General features: G+C 39.1%; 2 protein-coding genes across 2 annotated transcripts in view; both read right to left on the minus strand.

The window, feature by feature from the left end:
- LOC114459559 (NACHT, LRR and PYD domains-containing protein 3-like) overlaps positions 1-17716 on the minus strand; it is a 629510-nt gene that overhangs the window by 102206 nt on the left and 509588 nt on the right. The gene's annotated exons all lie outside the window — the stretch shown is intronic.
- LOC114459564 (trace amine-associated receptor 6-like) lies at positions 12042-13268 on the minus strand. Its single transcript, XM_028441774.1, has 2 exons — positions 12974-13268; positions 12042-12852 (listed from the first exon to the last, which is right to left on the minus strand). The coding sequence occupies exons 1-2, from the start codon at positions 13144-13146 to the stop codon at positions 12042-12044; spliced, it is 984 nt and encodes a 327-aa protein (XP_028297575.1). The 5' UTR covers positions 13147-13268.

The raw sequence follows: 17716 nt of genomic DNA on the forward strand, positions 1-17716 counted from the left end.
AAGCATTTAGATTTAACATTAATTAAGCATTGATTAACATTTAGACTTAGATTTAACATTTAGATATAACATGTAACATTTAGATTTAGATTTAACATTTAGATATAACATATACCATTTAGATTTAGATTTCAATATTTAGATTTAATGCTTTTTTACCTCTATATATGTGGTTACGTGTTGTGTTAAATGTAGGAAAATGTGCTAAATATGAGAAAAGTGAGATAAATAATGAAAATGTGTTAGCTACAACTTTTATACTAAATTTTTACACTTGGCACCCCATAGATGTGGTTAGTTGTGTTTATATTTGGTTACATTCACCAGATCACCATAGTTACAGTCCAGGAACAGTTCAGTTTAATGACCATGTTTTCTGTTATTATCAGTATGTGTATGTGTTACAAAATGATAAACATGTCTTAAACATTAAATGTTTGACCCAAAAAAACTCCTAAAGTGATTATATGAAGTAAAGTTTTGGTACAGTATGGAGTCCATTCATTTAGAATCACACTTGGGAACATTTTTGTTCTTAAAAAAGAAATGATAACAATATATTATGTTTTCTAATAAAATGTGCACAACTCAATAAGGAGCCATTATAATCCATCAAATCAGTCACAAAAATAATTTCGTTCAAATCAATGACCAATAAAAACTGATTTCCTGTCAATAGTCAATATTCTTATTATTGTTCCAGAAAGTTGAATTATGAGGAGAAGAATTGTGGGAAAAAACATTTTGGGAAAAAGAAAAGCCTGTTGATGTAAATCAGAAAAGTTTATTCAGAGAAGAAGAAAGTAGACACACAACTCCCTCAGATTGTTCCCATGACAACAGTTTCTCTGAGTAATGTTTGTCCTCCTTTACACATAATCAATATTATTGATTTAATCTAATTCTATATAATAAATAAATAAATAAATGGGCCTAAATCAAACAATAAATAAACTACACATAAAACACAGGACAAGTCAACAACAGCTGTGTTGCCAGGTTGGGTTTAGAGTTTTTGAAGGAGACGATGTAGATCCATTTATGACAGTTTATGGTAGAATTAGAATATAATAACAGCTCTATCTGGATGGCTCTGTGACAGCTACACATTGTTGAGAGGAAAAAATAAATAAACAGGAGACAGAAGGGTTTCATTCATAGACTTATTAAAAAGTTTATTTAGTCACTTTAAAGTATTTAAAAAGCTAAATGAGCCTCTGTTTAGATAGTTTTAGTAGCACAGGCTACATACCTGAGCTAACGTCAGTAAACTCTACTAAACTTACATTATTAGTTTCATGCTTAAAGATGTTAATTTACAGGTTCTCTGTCTGAAAACAGCTGCTGGTTTAAGAGTAAATTAGTGCAGAAAACAACCTTTTGGTCTGTGAAACCATTAAATATTGAGAATCAATCATTTTAGTAAAGCAGATGATATTATCAGTTAAACATCTTGTAATAAGTGCAGGTAAATGTAGTATCTATATAGAGCCAGGAGGTGGTGGTAGAGCTACAGTATAGATGTGCTGTTCCACAGGTTGGACCATGTGAATAGATTGTAAACTTTCCATGTGACCAGCAGTGATTAGAACTCAGTGAAGGAGAACCAGCAGAACAACAAGGATGCTTTAAAAGCACAGAGTCAGTTAAACTCAGACACAGAGTAGCTCATCTGGAGGACTGGGACCATTCCTGGAGGACTGGGACCATTCCTGGAGGACTGGGACCATCGATCCTGGAGGGCTGGGACCATTCCTGGAGGACTGGGACCATACCTGGAGGACTGGGACCATTCCTGGGGGGCTGGTCTGATGTCACCTGGAAAGTGATGGAGTGTGTGAGGCTGTGAGGGCTTGAAGCACTAGAAATAAAAAGTGTTATTTCTGTGTCCAGTAAAAACATTTTGTTAGTTTTGTTTTGTTCTCAGAGGAAAAAACTTCAGGGTTCACTGTTCAGTTACTGTTTATTTTATGCATTAAACAGTGTCATAAATGTATTTACCTCCCTATAGGCTACATGATGGAGCCAGTGCACTACTGATACTATTGGAGTCATTTACAATCTCATTCTTATTTTTTTTTTCCCAAACTGCATTTTAGTCGAGTCGTAAAAAGTTACTCAGAGATAATAAACAAATTTACACAAAACAAAAAAGAAACAAACTACAAAGCAAAGCCACTCACTGTCACGTTAGCATGTGAAGCACAATACAACAACTTAGACTATACACAATGTATCTACAATTACACAAATATAAACATATATACACACAAAGATTTACACACAGATTAAACCTGTTCTTTCTTGGTTTCTTTTAAAACACTAAAAACTTAGACATATCTCAATATAAACTGTCAATATAACCTGTATAACATAGGAGCAACAAAGACACAAAAAGTCATTTTACCTTTAACTGTAACAACAGATGGATTATATGGTATTTGTCCAAATGTTTCACTATGTTACAATGTTTGTGTTACTTATTCACTCGTTTCACGTGGCTTTTAAAACGCCTCCAGCTGGTTTACCAGGAGATTCTTGACATACATCACAATGCAATGAACTCTGGGTAATTTCCTTACAATACGTCTGTGGAGATGAAACTTACTGAAAAGGAACAAGAAGGGCTGAAAAAGTCAGTGGAAGTTCCCTCACACACTTGATGATGTTCTAATAGGAACAGCCCATCAGCCTTGAATCTCTACTTAATTATGCTTTCAAAAAATATATAGAATGTGAATTAAAACTCAATTTGTCTGAATATTTAATAATTCATATTGAATAAATAATGCATTTATCTATGCATTAGATATGATTTACCATCTTGTTTTTAATAAATGAAGCAGGTGATAAACTATAGATGAAGTTAGTGTACTGGTCATGTCCTACATTTTTTTTTCTCTAAGCAGCATAAATGAAAAATCATGGTTTTATTTAAATTTTTTTAACATTAAAGATCTCGTGATCATCCGTTCTAGTTTTCTTATAAGTGATGTTAACATCTATCTAATAAATCAAAGATGGTCTCTTTGTCTATGTGTGTGTGTGCGTGCGTGCGTGCGTGTGTGTGTGTGTGTGTGTGTGTGTGGGGCGTCTGTTCAACCTGAAACTTTATCAAAGCTTGTACACACGCTAAGTGTGTGTATCTGTAATTTTGGAGTAATTTGATTTTGCAAAACGTTTATTTAAAATTTTCCTCTTGGTATTGAGCGCGGTATGGAGCGTGCTACTTCCTGTTCCAGGTTCATGACGTCACTGCAGTTTGTCTCTGGTGTGAGAGTGTATATGTCACAGTCTGTGTTTTCTGATGCGTGTGTGTGTGTGTGACTGCTCCCACTGAGGAGTGATAATAAAAATACAACAGTTTATTAATGTAAAGTTACATTAGGTTAACTGTTATTTATTGCAATGTATATTATAATCATGTTTTTTTGGAAAATAATTTATTTCTTTTCATATTGACTTTTATTATAATCATGTTTTTGGATAATAAACTATGTTTGTATTGACATTACTGCATCAGACACTATTACTTACTCAAGTTATTGACTGAGATTGTCTCTCAGATTCTCATACTGAACTTGTCATGGGAAATTAGTGAAAGGAAGAATAAATTCTAAAAAGGATTTTCCCAAGAAAAGGAGCCATTCATCATTAGCCTTGACACACACACACACACACGCACACACGCACACACACACACACACACACACACACACACACACACACACACACACACACACACACACACACACACAATAATCACCCCTGCACTAAGAAATGCCAAATAAATATTATTTGCATGAATTTATGTCTTTTTTTATTAATTCATCATGCACATGTCACATGGGATTAAACCAGTGAAATCACACCCGCTATTTTACTTTGTACCCACAAATAATCCCCTTCATAACACTACAGAATATGAACATATTTTTTGTAAATCCAACCTTCAAACACATTTGTCCATAATTGACAACTCTACTTAAACTCCCACATGAATACATACTTCTGACAGACACTGTACTCATCAAATCAATTCAATGAATCATAAACAATAAGCACTTTATTAATAGAAAGCTGTATTACTGATATGAAATATGTGATTACAAATTGTAATAAATTGTTTCTGAGGTTTGAAGAATATTACAATTTTTTGTTTGTGGTTTTTCATTTTTTTGCAAAAAAGGTTACACTTTTTCACATTTTTTTGCTATGAGGGGACCTGGGAGTTTTTAATTTTTCAAAGTGTAGTTCAGCAGAAAACGTTTGGAACCACTTCATTCAATGATACACTGGATTAGCAGAGTTACTTTAAAAAATAAAATCAGTACAATTACAAGTTATCTGTTAAAAATGGAATCAATAACTTACTTAATCACTATATTATGTGATAGAGTAAGTGATTACTTTTGGATGACTTCAATACCAAACATGCAAATAATGACACAAAAGGATTCTTATTATTTGATTATTACTATTCTCCTTAAGCACTTTTTTAGGCGTATGCAGTGATGCACGTATTCTCTGGTACAGGTTCCTGACACGTCCACCGTACGTAAATCAACCAAAAGTACATAATCTGTGAATGAAAGAGGTCTGAAGCAAAGGAGGCGGGGCCATGATGTCATTATTTTTGGGGATGTCTGGAAATCACTGAACATGGAGTTTTCCCACCACTTGTAAATGTCATTGAAATCAGTGAAAATGATAAAGTGTACTTTTAATTTGAAAGGCCTTTGTTGATAAACAATGTAACAGGTTGATTTGATCAGATTATTGATCAGATTACTGCAGGGTGAGGATTGGACACATTTTTCTGTCTGAGCCACAGTTAAAATCTCTGTGTTTCCCCTCATATTAACACCAGATTAACGTTTGCTTGTGTGGAAAGCCTGATTTTATTTACTTCTTACATTCCTCCATTCCATTTTCGTTTTGATTTTGGGCCGTCGGTCCCCGTCAGGGGCTTTCCCCCCCCCCCAGGGTCCCACACCATGCAGCTCCTCTGGTGCCTCTCCATGTTGGTAACCAACAATTCCCTCTGGCACCCTGGGCACATGGAAGTCCTCCCTCTCGCTCTCATTCCACCAACGCTTTGGTCTCTACACCCCCATCCTCCTCTTCACCCACCTCCACTCCACCCCCCACTCAAAGGCCATTTACTCTGCATCTTCTTCTATGTCTCGCATAGTTTCCATAAATGATCCACACTGTCTCCTCCCATCCACCACCCTCTCACCCCCCGTACATGTCCGTTCATGAATCACTCTCTCACCTTCTGTTTCCACACTCATTCCACACATCCTACACTCATATCTCACTCTCTCCTCAGCCACTTAATGCATATTCTTCTGATGATTGGTCAGACCTGCCTTACTCCAGCAGACCTTCCCACACCCCTCATACCTACACACTAAGTCAATCACTCTCCTTTCATTCCTTTCATTCTAAGTTCACTGTCACCCACACATACTCAGGTCCTTTCTGACACTCCCATTTGTACAAATGCTCCATTCTCTCCCTCACCATACCTTCCATTTCTTCCTGTCACCACACAACCTCTCCACATCAGTCCAGTCAAACCCCGCCTCATTCATCATTCTCTTCATATACAGCATCGTTTTCTTCTTCTTCTCACATCCTTCCAACTTATTATTCCACCCTAACACCATTGTTTTCATCAGTCTATCATTTCCCATTTGCATCACATGACCCACTCGCTCCAGCACTTGCTTCTCAATCTTCTACCTTATAGCAGCCTTTTAGAATTGATTTGTGGAAATGTTCAAGTTTTCCTAGAAGTGAATATTTTTATGCATTGGTTGTAAATACAAATACATCTCAGCTCTAGGTTTCTCTCTGTCACCAGTCAATAATAATTTACATTTACATCATAAACCCATAAGTAAGGAAAATAGTATAAATGGTTGGGATTAAACCCCCGTTAAACGGGAATAAGCGGGTATAAAAATGGATGGATGGATGGATGGTTGGGATTAATTTTAATTCTAAATGTTTCAAATGTTTGATATTATTGCCTAGTCATTGATTAGTTTTCAGACTCTTAGGTATTAATGGTTTGGTTGATTCATTTGCACTGTTTATTTTCAAAAGGAGAAGGTTCTGCTCTTTAAAGTTCATTTCTCCTCACATTCCTGATTAAATTAGGTTTTCATTTTGTCTCTTCACCATCTTACTGAGTGGAGATGAAATTGTTGCAAATGAACAGCTACTGTTTTTTATTTTTTTTTGCTGTTGTGCTTGAGGGTAACATAGATGTGGAGTTCCCCACACTGGCTGAAGGGTATGTCGTGCTTTTCTGACTAATTTATGCACTGCACCTGAGTTACCCTAAAGACTTGACCAACACTTGTGACTTCATCCAAAAGTCTTGATGGTCCTGGAAGATGGAAAGTTAAGACCTAGAGTGTTGAGCCTCAAAAATGACCTTTTGTCAATTGAGTAACTGTGATTTTACTTTAAATCATGAAAGGATAACACACTTGGTTGTACCACACTTACATGCGTGTTTAACATGTTGTTCAACTTGAAGTTGAAATTGTTCCTATTTTAGACCTGTTTGTAGAGTTTACACATGGAAAGAATGGCCAACTTTTTGCTACACTTATACAGAAGTTGCTACATATTTTATATTTAAATGTTTGTGTCATTTGGACTGTTGATGACCAGAATTCAGTTTCTTGTGTCACTGAACTATTTTTTAATTTTTGTTTCATGTATTTCCCTGAAATCACTGAACTTTTGTTTGTATGTTTAAAGGGATCCTCCACTGTTTTTACAAATGTGGCCTAAAACCTTTGAAATGTCCTTTTTAGGAGATCTATGTCTAACAAAACACATTATTTTGCACCATTTTTGTTTTATTAACTTTTTTTAAGTTTACCATTTTTGAGTCTGTACGGTGCCATTTTGAAATGACGTCATTGATGATGCAAATCACTAACTGTGGACTGTCTGACATCAAACAGCTTCAGGAGAACAACACTGTAGATATGAACAATCATCTATCACAGATTTTTATTTTTTTTACATGCGGACAGACTTTTTTCTCATCCATCAATAATAATTTGAGGTACAACTCTTTAAAATACACCAAAAGGTAAAATTCAGATTTTAAAACAAGCAAAACTTCAGAAATAAATGAATGAAATAAAAGAATTCTCATTTTTAAACATCTATATTTTGTAACATGTTGTGTTATACATTAAAGACAATGAACAGATCTATTACATTTTTTTGATTAGGTATATCTCCTTTGGTGGAGAGGGGCGGCGCCAAAGAAGGTTATTGCGAGGCTCATGCTAGGTTATTGCTTCGTTAATGTCTTTGCTAGGTAAATGCTAATGCTACATCTATCTATAAAAGCAAGGAATCCTGCGTTTCAGGGACAGACAGAGCTGAGACTTTCAACATGGCTGCTGCTTGGTTCAAGGGTGTGCAACAATGGATTTGTTTGGACTGCAATGGCACAGTTCATAAATTATTTCTTAAATACAGCTTTGCAGATTAACTCAATGTTAAGAAAATTGTAGACGATGTCACAGGTTTTCTCAAATAAAGCAAGTTCCTTTACTGATGATGATGTCATAGCTTCTCTCAGAGTCCCAAGCCCGGATAAAGGAGGATGGTTGGATGTTTTTGCTAGCAATTCCACCTCACATAACAGTCTTTTAATTAAATCTGATATTTTAACAATTAACAATACATGACTAAATGTATTTATGTATGTGGGTCTAAAGCATCAAAGTCATGAAATAATTAGATAAACAGTGAGGTCTTTGACCTGCGTTTTGTGCGATAACACGTGTTATTAATTGGTGCTATACAAATAAAAATTGATTAATTAGTGAAGTTATTTTTAGATTCAATGGCTTCTTTCAATGGCAAAATAAAGAAAATAAAAATCAAGAATCAAGAGGAGAAAGTTCATTTTTAGTTCTAACTTTGTCTCTCTCTCTCTCTCTGCAGATGTATGCTAGCCTATATTACAGTGCTAAATATATACATACATCTTATGGCCACTGCACTTGTTAATGTTAATGATAGGTTCATGCTAATGGTAAGTTCTTATTAGCTAATGTTAATGCTAGGTAAATGCTATTGATAGGTTAAAGCTAATGCTAGGTTGATGCTATTGTTAGGCTAACGTTAATGCTAGGCTAACGCTAATGTTAGCCCAATGCTAGGCTATTTCTAATGCTATGGTCCTTGAGCCTTGGCTCCTTGGGGCTTTCTCGGTGTGTGTGTGGGGGTAGTGGCTGCTTCTGGACCTAAGATCTCTAGGGCGTCAGGAGGGGCTGCTCACTCATGAGCGGGGTGGCCTGGAGCTTGGCTCCCGTTGTTGCTGCCGGCCTGGCTGCACCTTCGAGCCCGGGGCAGAGCCTGGGTTCGCAGAAGCAGTTCTTCCAAAAACATTGGTCATGCAAGCACTGGCCTAGGGCTGTGGGATAAACTCGTACTGGGTTTAATCTTAGACGTGTTGGTCCCAAATACCTGTTTGAGGTAAAACCACTCACTCCTAAGCTGGGTGCTGTGTCACCACCTTACATTTCTCAACACTTGTCATCAGACTGGCTGAACCAATTACACAACACAAGAAACACAATATGCACAACTATAGCGTCACATTTCACTCTCAACTTAATTTTCCTACCCTAATCCCTCTTCCCTGTTCCCTTCCCCCTCACCTATGTGTAACACTGCCTTCTCTTTTTATATCCTCCCTTAGATAAAGTATTTCTTACCCTTCCTTAGGGAGGGCTGATAAGGGTCACAATTATAAATAAAAATAAATTAATCTATCTATAAAATAAAAAAGGTCTGTGTGTGTGAGCGCGCGTGTGTGTGGAGCGAATATCCCCCCTTAGTCAACCTGTTCCAAGTACCCCAAGTATGTACATTCGTTATTTTGGAGTAATTTGGTGTTGCAAAACGTTCAAAACGTTTATTTTAAGATTACGGCCATTTCAGTAATGAGCGCGGTATTGAGCGCGCTACTTCCGGTTCCGGGTTTATAACGTCACTGTGTTGCAGTTTGTTTGGGTTCAAAGAAGAAAAAAAAAAGTTCAATATTAACGTTTTTCTACCGCTAAAAGTCATTTAAGTTAATATTTCATGGTTATTTAATATTATTCTCGTGATTCCAAACTTCCTTTAAATCGCGGGTCACGGACGTCACTTCCTCTTCCGTCTCCATGACTGTGGGCGGCGGCTTTGCTGACGGCCATTAGCCAACCATATCACAAACATTTTGCTTCTTCAGACAAAGGAATGTAATGTTTTTGTGAGCGGAAGAGTCCACAACACGGCTCCACTATGATTATTGTTTGTTCTGTGCAAGGGTGAGTGTTTCTTCTTTCATTATTCTATGTGTTTAGATGCTAGCAGCTACAATGTAAACACACACACACACGGCTGATGCGCGTGCGTGCACTACACCAGGATATACATGCTGAACTTGCGACTTTGGTGTTGCAAAACGGTTATTTTTTGTGGTACTTCCTTGTCTCATTTTTTTATTTTCTTTTATTTCTCAACAACCTGTGACGGATTACATGCATGACGTGCGTGTGTGAGAGATAACGCACGGAGATGGAGGTAGACAGGCACATACACCACACACACACACACACACACACACAAACATAGTATTTATAATAAAAATATACTAAATTAGTAAAAGAAAACAAAAAAACTAAACAATATTCATACAAAAAGTACACAAAACAAGAACAGAAATGCACAAAAATATACAAAAAGGCTCCAAAAACACACAAAATGATGCAAAAAAACATACAGTACAGAAAAATACACCAAACAACAACAAATATGAAAATGACTCAAAATACACAAAAATAGATATTTATACACAAAATGACAACAGAAATGCATAAAACTACACCAAAAAAGATACAAAAATACAAAAAATGTACCAGGCACGACACGGCAACAAAAAACTATAATTACAGAAAAAATGTGCAAAAAGACAACAAAAATACACATGACCCCAAAAAACATACATTACAGAAAAGTACACCAAACAAAAAAAAATTATAAAAATTAGTGAAAAAACAAACACATGTATCATGTTCATGTCCCATAGAATTAAACCAGGTAAATCTCACACACACTATTTTACTTTGCACCTGCAAATGTACTCCTTTATAACACTGCAGAGTACAGAGTATGTACACCTCTTTGTACATCCAACCTTCAAAACACATACTCATTTGTCCATAATTGACAACTCTACTTAAACTCCTCCCACTATGTGAATGCATACTTGCGACGGGCACTGCACTAGTTCATTTATTTGCGATTTAAAAAAAAGACCATTGACAGCATGTGCAAACAAGGCAAAAAAAGAGCAACTGTTCCATGAATGTCTGGCCCACAAACCATAGCCTTCCAACATTATGGCCCACAGCAAGATGTAGTTGAATAGCCCTGCACTACATACTACACACCAGTGTGCTGTCTACTCACACACTCAATAAGGCTAACTGAGTTCATACATATTTAATTATGAATTATTATTATTTATTTCAAAGCATTGTTTTCCTTTCTTTCTATTTCTTCTTATTGTCAGTTACACTTTTTCACCTTTTTGCACAACATCATATTTCCAACTGCACACAGGTGTCTTTTTTTTTTTCATTGTCAATGATTATAAATTTTCCTCATTGTGGGATTAAATCTTTCATATCTTATAGTCTGTACTGTACAGACTTTAATGAGTTTAAATCCCCCTCCACCAAAAAAACTAATGTTTTTACTGGTGGTTTATACTGAGATAAATAAAACTGTTGTAAAATGTTTAATCATATTGTATTATTCTGTTCATCTGTACATTTCACTGCAAGTCAATACATTAATGAACAGCTGTGTGATGTGGTGTTATCTCAAAAATGATGACGAGTCACTTTTATTTCACAGTTATAGTTTTTATTTCATAAATCTTTAAAAGTAACACTGTAAACAACAGGTAAAATGTGATCTGATCATATTTGATAGTCCACTGCTTCACTTCATTGTTTCTAATAAGCAATTGCCGCCTAATTTTAACTGACTTAACACTTTGTGCTTTATTCATATATGAAACATGTATGTTTTATCATTTCTATCATTTGTTGAACTCTGCAGAAATCAACTTTCTGTCCATGTGATTGATGCACATTTGTCTCCACATCAGCAACTTCTGAGTGTACTTCAGATCAGTTTTACATAAAATATCAATAAGTTATTTTTTTTCAGGTTAGTTCACTCCACCATGCTTTCACAGTCATGACAAATTTCTAAACATAAACAAAATAAGCAAATTCTTATAATATTTACAGTATGTTGGCCTCACTGGAGCCAGACTTCAGTATCTGAAGAGAAAAAACACATTTCACACATTTCCTGAACCAGGGATACAGAAACACATAGATCACAGGGTTAAGCAGAGAGTTGAAGAAAAACAGACAGATAACAAAAATGTAAACCTTAAACCTTGTTGTAAGTAATACAAAGTAAAATATAGTTAAACACAGTAGAAACACAACAACCACTACACCCAGAGCTCTAGCAGCTTTCAGCTCTGACCTGTTAACCTTCAGTGAACTCTGAAGTGTCACCACTGTAACATGAGAGCGCATGGCCTGGGCCTGAGACACAGCCACCATAAACACTCTCACATACAGAACCACTATGATGCTGACTGGAATGAATAAAGTGAAAATTAAATCAATAACTTCACCATGAATGTTTGTGTGATTAATGCACATTAGTTTCCTCTGAAACAATATCATGCCACTGTAAAATATTCCCAAGTTGGTTTTAACATTAATAATGATAAACAGTTTTGACTTCATAAAATCAAATACAATGTGTGAAATCATTTTCTAGAAACAACACATCAGCAGATGTTTTCTTTTCATTCATGGCTAAAGTAAACAGAACTCTAAAAACATTCATCACCACAGTTTTACAGTGACTGTATTAAATCCCAGCAGCACATTGTCCCTGACTTTTCCTCTTTACAGTATGTTGGCCTCACTGGAGCCAGACTTCAGGATCTGAAGAGAAAAAACACATTTCACACATTTCCTGAACCAGGGATACAGAAACACATAGATCACAGGGTTAAGCAGAGAGTTGAAGAAAACCAGACCTACAACAAAAATGTAAGATGAAAAACTTTTTACTCCAAACCCTGATGTAAGTGAAACAATGTAAAGTGGAGTTAAACACATTAGAAACACAACAACCACTACACCCAGAGCTCTAGCAGCTTTCAGCTCTGACCTGTTAACCTTCAGTGAACTCTGAAGTGTCACCACTGTAACATGAGAGCGCATGGCCTGGGCCTGAGACACAGCCACCATAAACACTCTCACATACAGGACCACTATGATGCTGATTGGAATGATGAAAGAGAAAATTAGATCAATAACTCCAGCAAAAGGAGGTAAATAAACTGTACATTCTCCAGCACAGGAATCAAACCCACCTGGATGTTCAATGTTATCTTTGAGCATCACAGTATGAAAGACAGTAGAACCAGCCCAACATAGGACAATACATATATTTGCTCTGTTTTTAGTGACTTTAGTTTGATAGTGCATTGGATCACAAACAGCCACATAACGATCAACTGATATCAACACAACAGTTCCTATTGAAGCAGAGGGTACAACATAACTTAAAACAGTATTAAAAACACACCAGTCTGCACCTAAAAACCAGCATCCATCAATAAGAAATATCATAAAAACCCAGACAAACCCAACAGAGAAATCTGACACAGCCAGAGAGAGGAGGAGGAAGTTGGTGGGAGTGTGCAGCTTCCTGGAGGAGTTAGAGAGAAACACACTGATATCATTATATGATACAACAATTATCATCAAAGCAGAAAACAGCAGGAGTCTAACAACATAACAAGTCATAAAACAACAGAACATGTCAATACCTGAAGTGTGAGATGGAGATGATGACCAGCAGGTTGAGAGTCACAGTGAGCACAGAGATGGAGGACAGGATGATGTGAAGGAGCACAGACACTGAGTGAGAACGCACGATCCTCCTGCATGAAGAGTTTCCCAGGTGTGGATAGCAGAGCTCAGCTTCATCAGGTGTGCTCATAGTGAGGAGAAGAAGATGATGAGCTCTGCATCGTTCTGCCTCAGCCTCTCTGATGAACAACTGATATATTATTCCTGCTCCAACACAGGGATGTGGAGGCTGGACCTGAGGACTGGACCTCCCTCAGACACCGTCTGATTGACACATTATTATTCTACTCCTACATTATGCAACACTAAACAATTCTGACCTTTTTCCTTTCGTACTGAATCCTATCAGCGTAGTAAACTCCATACTTAGCATTTATTAGAAACACTCAGTGCTGAGATCTGATTCTTATTCTCATACATTATATTAATAATCCTTTCATAGGAGTGTTGTAAACATAATAGAAGAATCAGCAAAGCACTTGCTGACTCATTCTCTATTTATTCGGATTATATTTATTTTCACATTAATTTTAAACCATTTTACTGGAATCAATAATTAGGGCCCGAGCACAACAGTGCATAGGACCCTATTGTGATGCACCCCGTTTTTATTATTATTAATATTCTTCTTACTAAAACGTTATCACATTTTTGAGGACTTACACACATTAGAAATCACAGAGTGGTGGGTGGGTTCACAAATTTAGGCCTGTCAAGTGGGAGCCCGGCTCCTCTGTTGATGGCTGGACCACCATGTAGCGCACAATTACATTGGGGAGGTGTGGCTCGTCTCCTGGTGGTCTTGGGGGCGGTCTCTGCGGTATATGGGCCCTGGGCGGCCTGGTGCACCAGTGTGGGGAGTGGGTGCGCTGGGGAGATGCTGGCGTCTGTACCAGGGTTGGAGCAGGGTTGCGTGGCTCTTCGGGACGATGCTGTTTGCTGGGAGGTGGTGCTCGCTGTTATGGTGGGTGGTGGGCGCTTTCAATTGCTGTCTCGCTGTCTGCCGGCCAATGAGTGGCTCCGGTCACCCTTGGCTGGGGGCTGCTGCACAACGCCAAGTATGTGCTGTTGGTGTGACTCCTTGTCGCGGCAGCGACTTTCTCTAGTACTTGTATGGTATATTGAAAGAAATATGAGGGGGACCCAAGATGGTCCCCCTCATACAAGATAAAATATGAGGGCGACTTTTCATCAATGTTTCCATCTACTTCAGATCTAACCATAGATTTAAGTTTTTGTCATTTAAAGGTGCGTTCACACCGACGGACCTTATTTATTTATTTTTTTTATTTTTTTTTTTACTTGTCTGCACATGCTGTCAAAGGTCAACACTACAAGAACTGCAATCATTATGAGACAGCAATGCATGTTTTGTTATTGCAATAAGATAAGTTTATTGCTTATTTCTGACCATCACCAGCCCTCCCTAGGGAAGGGTAAGAAACCTTTTATTATAGGGAGGATATAAAAAGGGAGAGCAGTGTTACACCTAGGTGGAGGCGGGGGGAGGGAAAAGGTGCAGGGAGGAGAGACTTAAGGTAGGAAATAGAAAGGGTGGGGAAGAAAAGATTATTTCACAGTGAGGGTGAGATGTGAAGTTGTAGAACATATTGTGCTTATTATGTTGTGTAATCAAGCCAGTATAGTGACAAGTGTGAAGCTTAGCTATAAAGTTGGTGGCTGTGGACAGGGGAAATGAGTGAGTGGTAATACTTAAAGCAGGTATTTGGGATTAACGTGTCTAAAATTAAGCTCAGTATGAGTTTTATCCCACAACCCAAGGCGTGCCAGTGAATCGTAGACCAGTGTATGTGCAAAAACCGCTATCGCAAACCCAGGAACTGCCCCGGGCCTGCAGATGCAACCAGGCCAGCGGAAAGAGAGGGGGCCAGGGAGCCCCAGGCCACCCCCCCCCACACACACACACACACACACACACAGCCCCACCATCCAGCCCCCCAAGGGTTGGGTTTGTGAGTGTGGTGCAACAAGTGGGTGAGCCAGACCAGCTGGGAGTGAGTGATGTGAAGTGTCCATGTAGGAGGCCTGTCTGGTAGGAGCCCGGCCCGTCCACATGGCGGGCCACCGGAGAGGGTAGATTTTAAACTTTTTTATAATGTGATAATAACAAGGAGAAGAATAACGTATTGTGACGGAGCAGGTCCGTCACTGACCGCGGCAACAGCACACACACACACACACACACACACACGCAGCGCGGAACAGTGACAGCTATAAAGCAGACACGTCATCCTCCAAACCTTTCCCTTCTGACAGCGGTTCTGTGTGCAGATAGTTAAATAACATAACCTCTCCTTCCTTCCCCAGTCATAGCGCAACCAAGGGTGCACACTTGGAAGCTCTAGTGGTTAATTGGCATACATGCAAAGCGCTCTTACCTGCAGTCGTCCCATGTAGGGATGAGGAAACGGGGCACATTACTTCCGCCTTTTTATAGTTTATTGATACCACTAAATGGTCACATGATGTGGGTAATTTAGATATTTATTATTCCTGGGGAAAATAAGTGTTATCTGGGGTTGATTGAATTTAAAATAGGTAATTAAAAAAACCTATAAATTAATGATGGGGATGACAATGTGTGGAATGGTTTATTGAGAAGAAACTATTCTTTGGGAAAAATAAATCAGGAGATTGATGACGCCCAGTAGGAGGGGCTTTAACTTTAAATACAGGCTGCTATGGCCTAGTGGGGAGAGTTGGTTCTGGGTTACAGAGCAGGTAACACCAGGTGATGACAGAGTTGGTCTGATGAGTCACAGAAGGACTCTATTCAACTTGGTTTTTTTTGTTTGTTTTTGTTTCATTGTATCTATTGTAAATAGTATTTTCTCATCATTGTTTTTTCCTGTGCTACACCTTTGGAGGCCGGCTGTAAATAAATTCAAGATCACTAAAATCTTCTGACTACGCCTGTGTTTTGCCCACTCTTTGGAGTGTTTTTGGAAGGACCCCACGACAAATGGTGTCAGAAGTGGGATGGCTAGTCGCAAGAAGATTATCCGGTCCAAAAGAGCACGCACAGGACTACGTTCACAGCAGCTGGACGAGGAATCTGAATGGACTGATCCAGCTTGGGAGGTAATGTCGGCAGCAGAAGAGGAAGCGAATGAGCCCAGACCGGGATCAGCCTCAGCAGGGGCCAATGTCCCAGAAACAGCAAGCAGCACAGGAGGAGGTGAACTGCTTACCATGATGAGAGACTTTATGGCTGCACAGCAGAGGAGAGAAGAGGGCCTGATTGCAGAGCTACGGGGCCTAAGGGTTTCTCTTCCAAACCGGCCTACACCTGCTGCCACTCCTAGCACTGTGACGGCAAGCAGCCCAAGGCTAGACCTGCCAACACCGGCACACCAACATCAGAGGTCCCCATCTGAGGCTGCAGAGACTGTTACCTTTCAGTTGCAGGGTTCCAGCAGCGGACCTCAGCAGCCAAATTCGGAATGGAGGTATTATCAAGACCCTAAAATTCCGCAGTATCAGATGGGTGAGGACATTGAAAACTTTTTGCTGCGCTTTGAGCGCATTGCTAAGACTTGGAAGTGGCCTGAATGTGAATGGGCCTGCCGACTTGTTCCATTGTTGACCGGGAAGGCACTGGAGGCCTACACTGCAATGGACGAAGAGAGAGCCCACTGCTACCCAGACCTGAGAACAGCCCTGTTGACGAAGTTTGACATCTCACCAGAAACATACCGTCAGCAGTTTAGATCCACGAATATCCCGCCTGGTGAGAATCCAACCGAGACCTACCATCGCCTAAAGGGGCTCTACAGACGTTGGGTCAGGCCGGAACAGCATTCCAAGGAGGAAATCGGCGAGACTATCATCTTGGAGCAGCTTCTTCGGATGCTTCCAGTGGAGGTGAGGACCTGGGTAAAGGAGCACGAGCCAGTGGAGGGTCTTCCTGCAGCCAGGCTGGCTCTACAGTACCAGAACGCGAGGAAGGGTATCTCCACTCCACGCAACATCGGTACACCTCAACGGGCATCCTTCCAGCGACCTCAAACGGGGCCATGTTGGGGGAAGAGCAGCCTTGAACCTTCAGGTGATGTCAAATCTGTCCCAAACCAACGTGGACTGGGTAAGAACCTTGTTTGTTTTTACTGCCAGCAGCCAGGACACAAAGCTTCTGTGTGCCCCATACGCAAAGCTAAAGTCACAGGCGCTTGCTATGCACCCCGACTTGAAGCAAGTTCTAGCGGGGACATGGCTGTGAAGACTAAACTTAAAACTGTGATGGTCAATGGACAGCTGGTAACAGCATTATTGGATACTGGTAGTTTTATGTCCCTGGTTAAACAAAGCCTGGTACCAGTAGGTAGTATGGACTACAGCAGAACCATAGACATTTCGTGTGTACATGGTGACAAGCATTTTTATCCAAAAAGTGATCTTACCATTACCATTGATGAACAACCCTATCTTATGACAGTGGGGGTAGTTGAACATTTACCTGTTGATGTCATTTTGGGGTGTGACTTACCAGTGCTTTTAGATTTGCTACATGACAATGACAGAAAGACTGATACGGTTGTGGAAAATCCCAGAGTATTGGATACAAATGTAAATGTTTCATGCCCTGTTAGTACCAGAGCCCAAACAAAAACTGGTGTCCAACCGCTCCCAGACCTCGACAGTAGTCTGTGTGACGGTGGCACTAAGGGGCCAAGGAAATC

The sequence above is a fragment of the Gouania willdenowi genome, unplaced genomic scaffold (genome assembly GCF_900634775.1).
Source record: "Gouania willdenowi unplaced genomic scaffold, fGouWil2.1 scaffold_32_arrow_ctg1, whole genome shotgun sequence".
Classification (NCBI taxonomy): domain Eukaryota; kingdom Metazoa; phylum Chordata; class Actinopteri; order Blenniiformes; family Gobiesocidae; genus Gouania; species Gouania willdenowi.

Excerpts from the sequence above, each read along its gene's own strand:
- LOC114459564 (XM_028441774.1), bottom strand. The coding sequence starts at position 13,146 with ATGAGCACACCTGATGAAGCTGAGCTCTGCTATCCACACCTGGGAAAC. Across the intron at positions 12,853-12,973 it reads ATCTCCATCTCACACTTCAG|GAAGCTGCACACTCCCACCA; the intron begins GTATTGACATGT and ends TAACTCCTCCAG.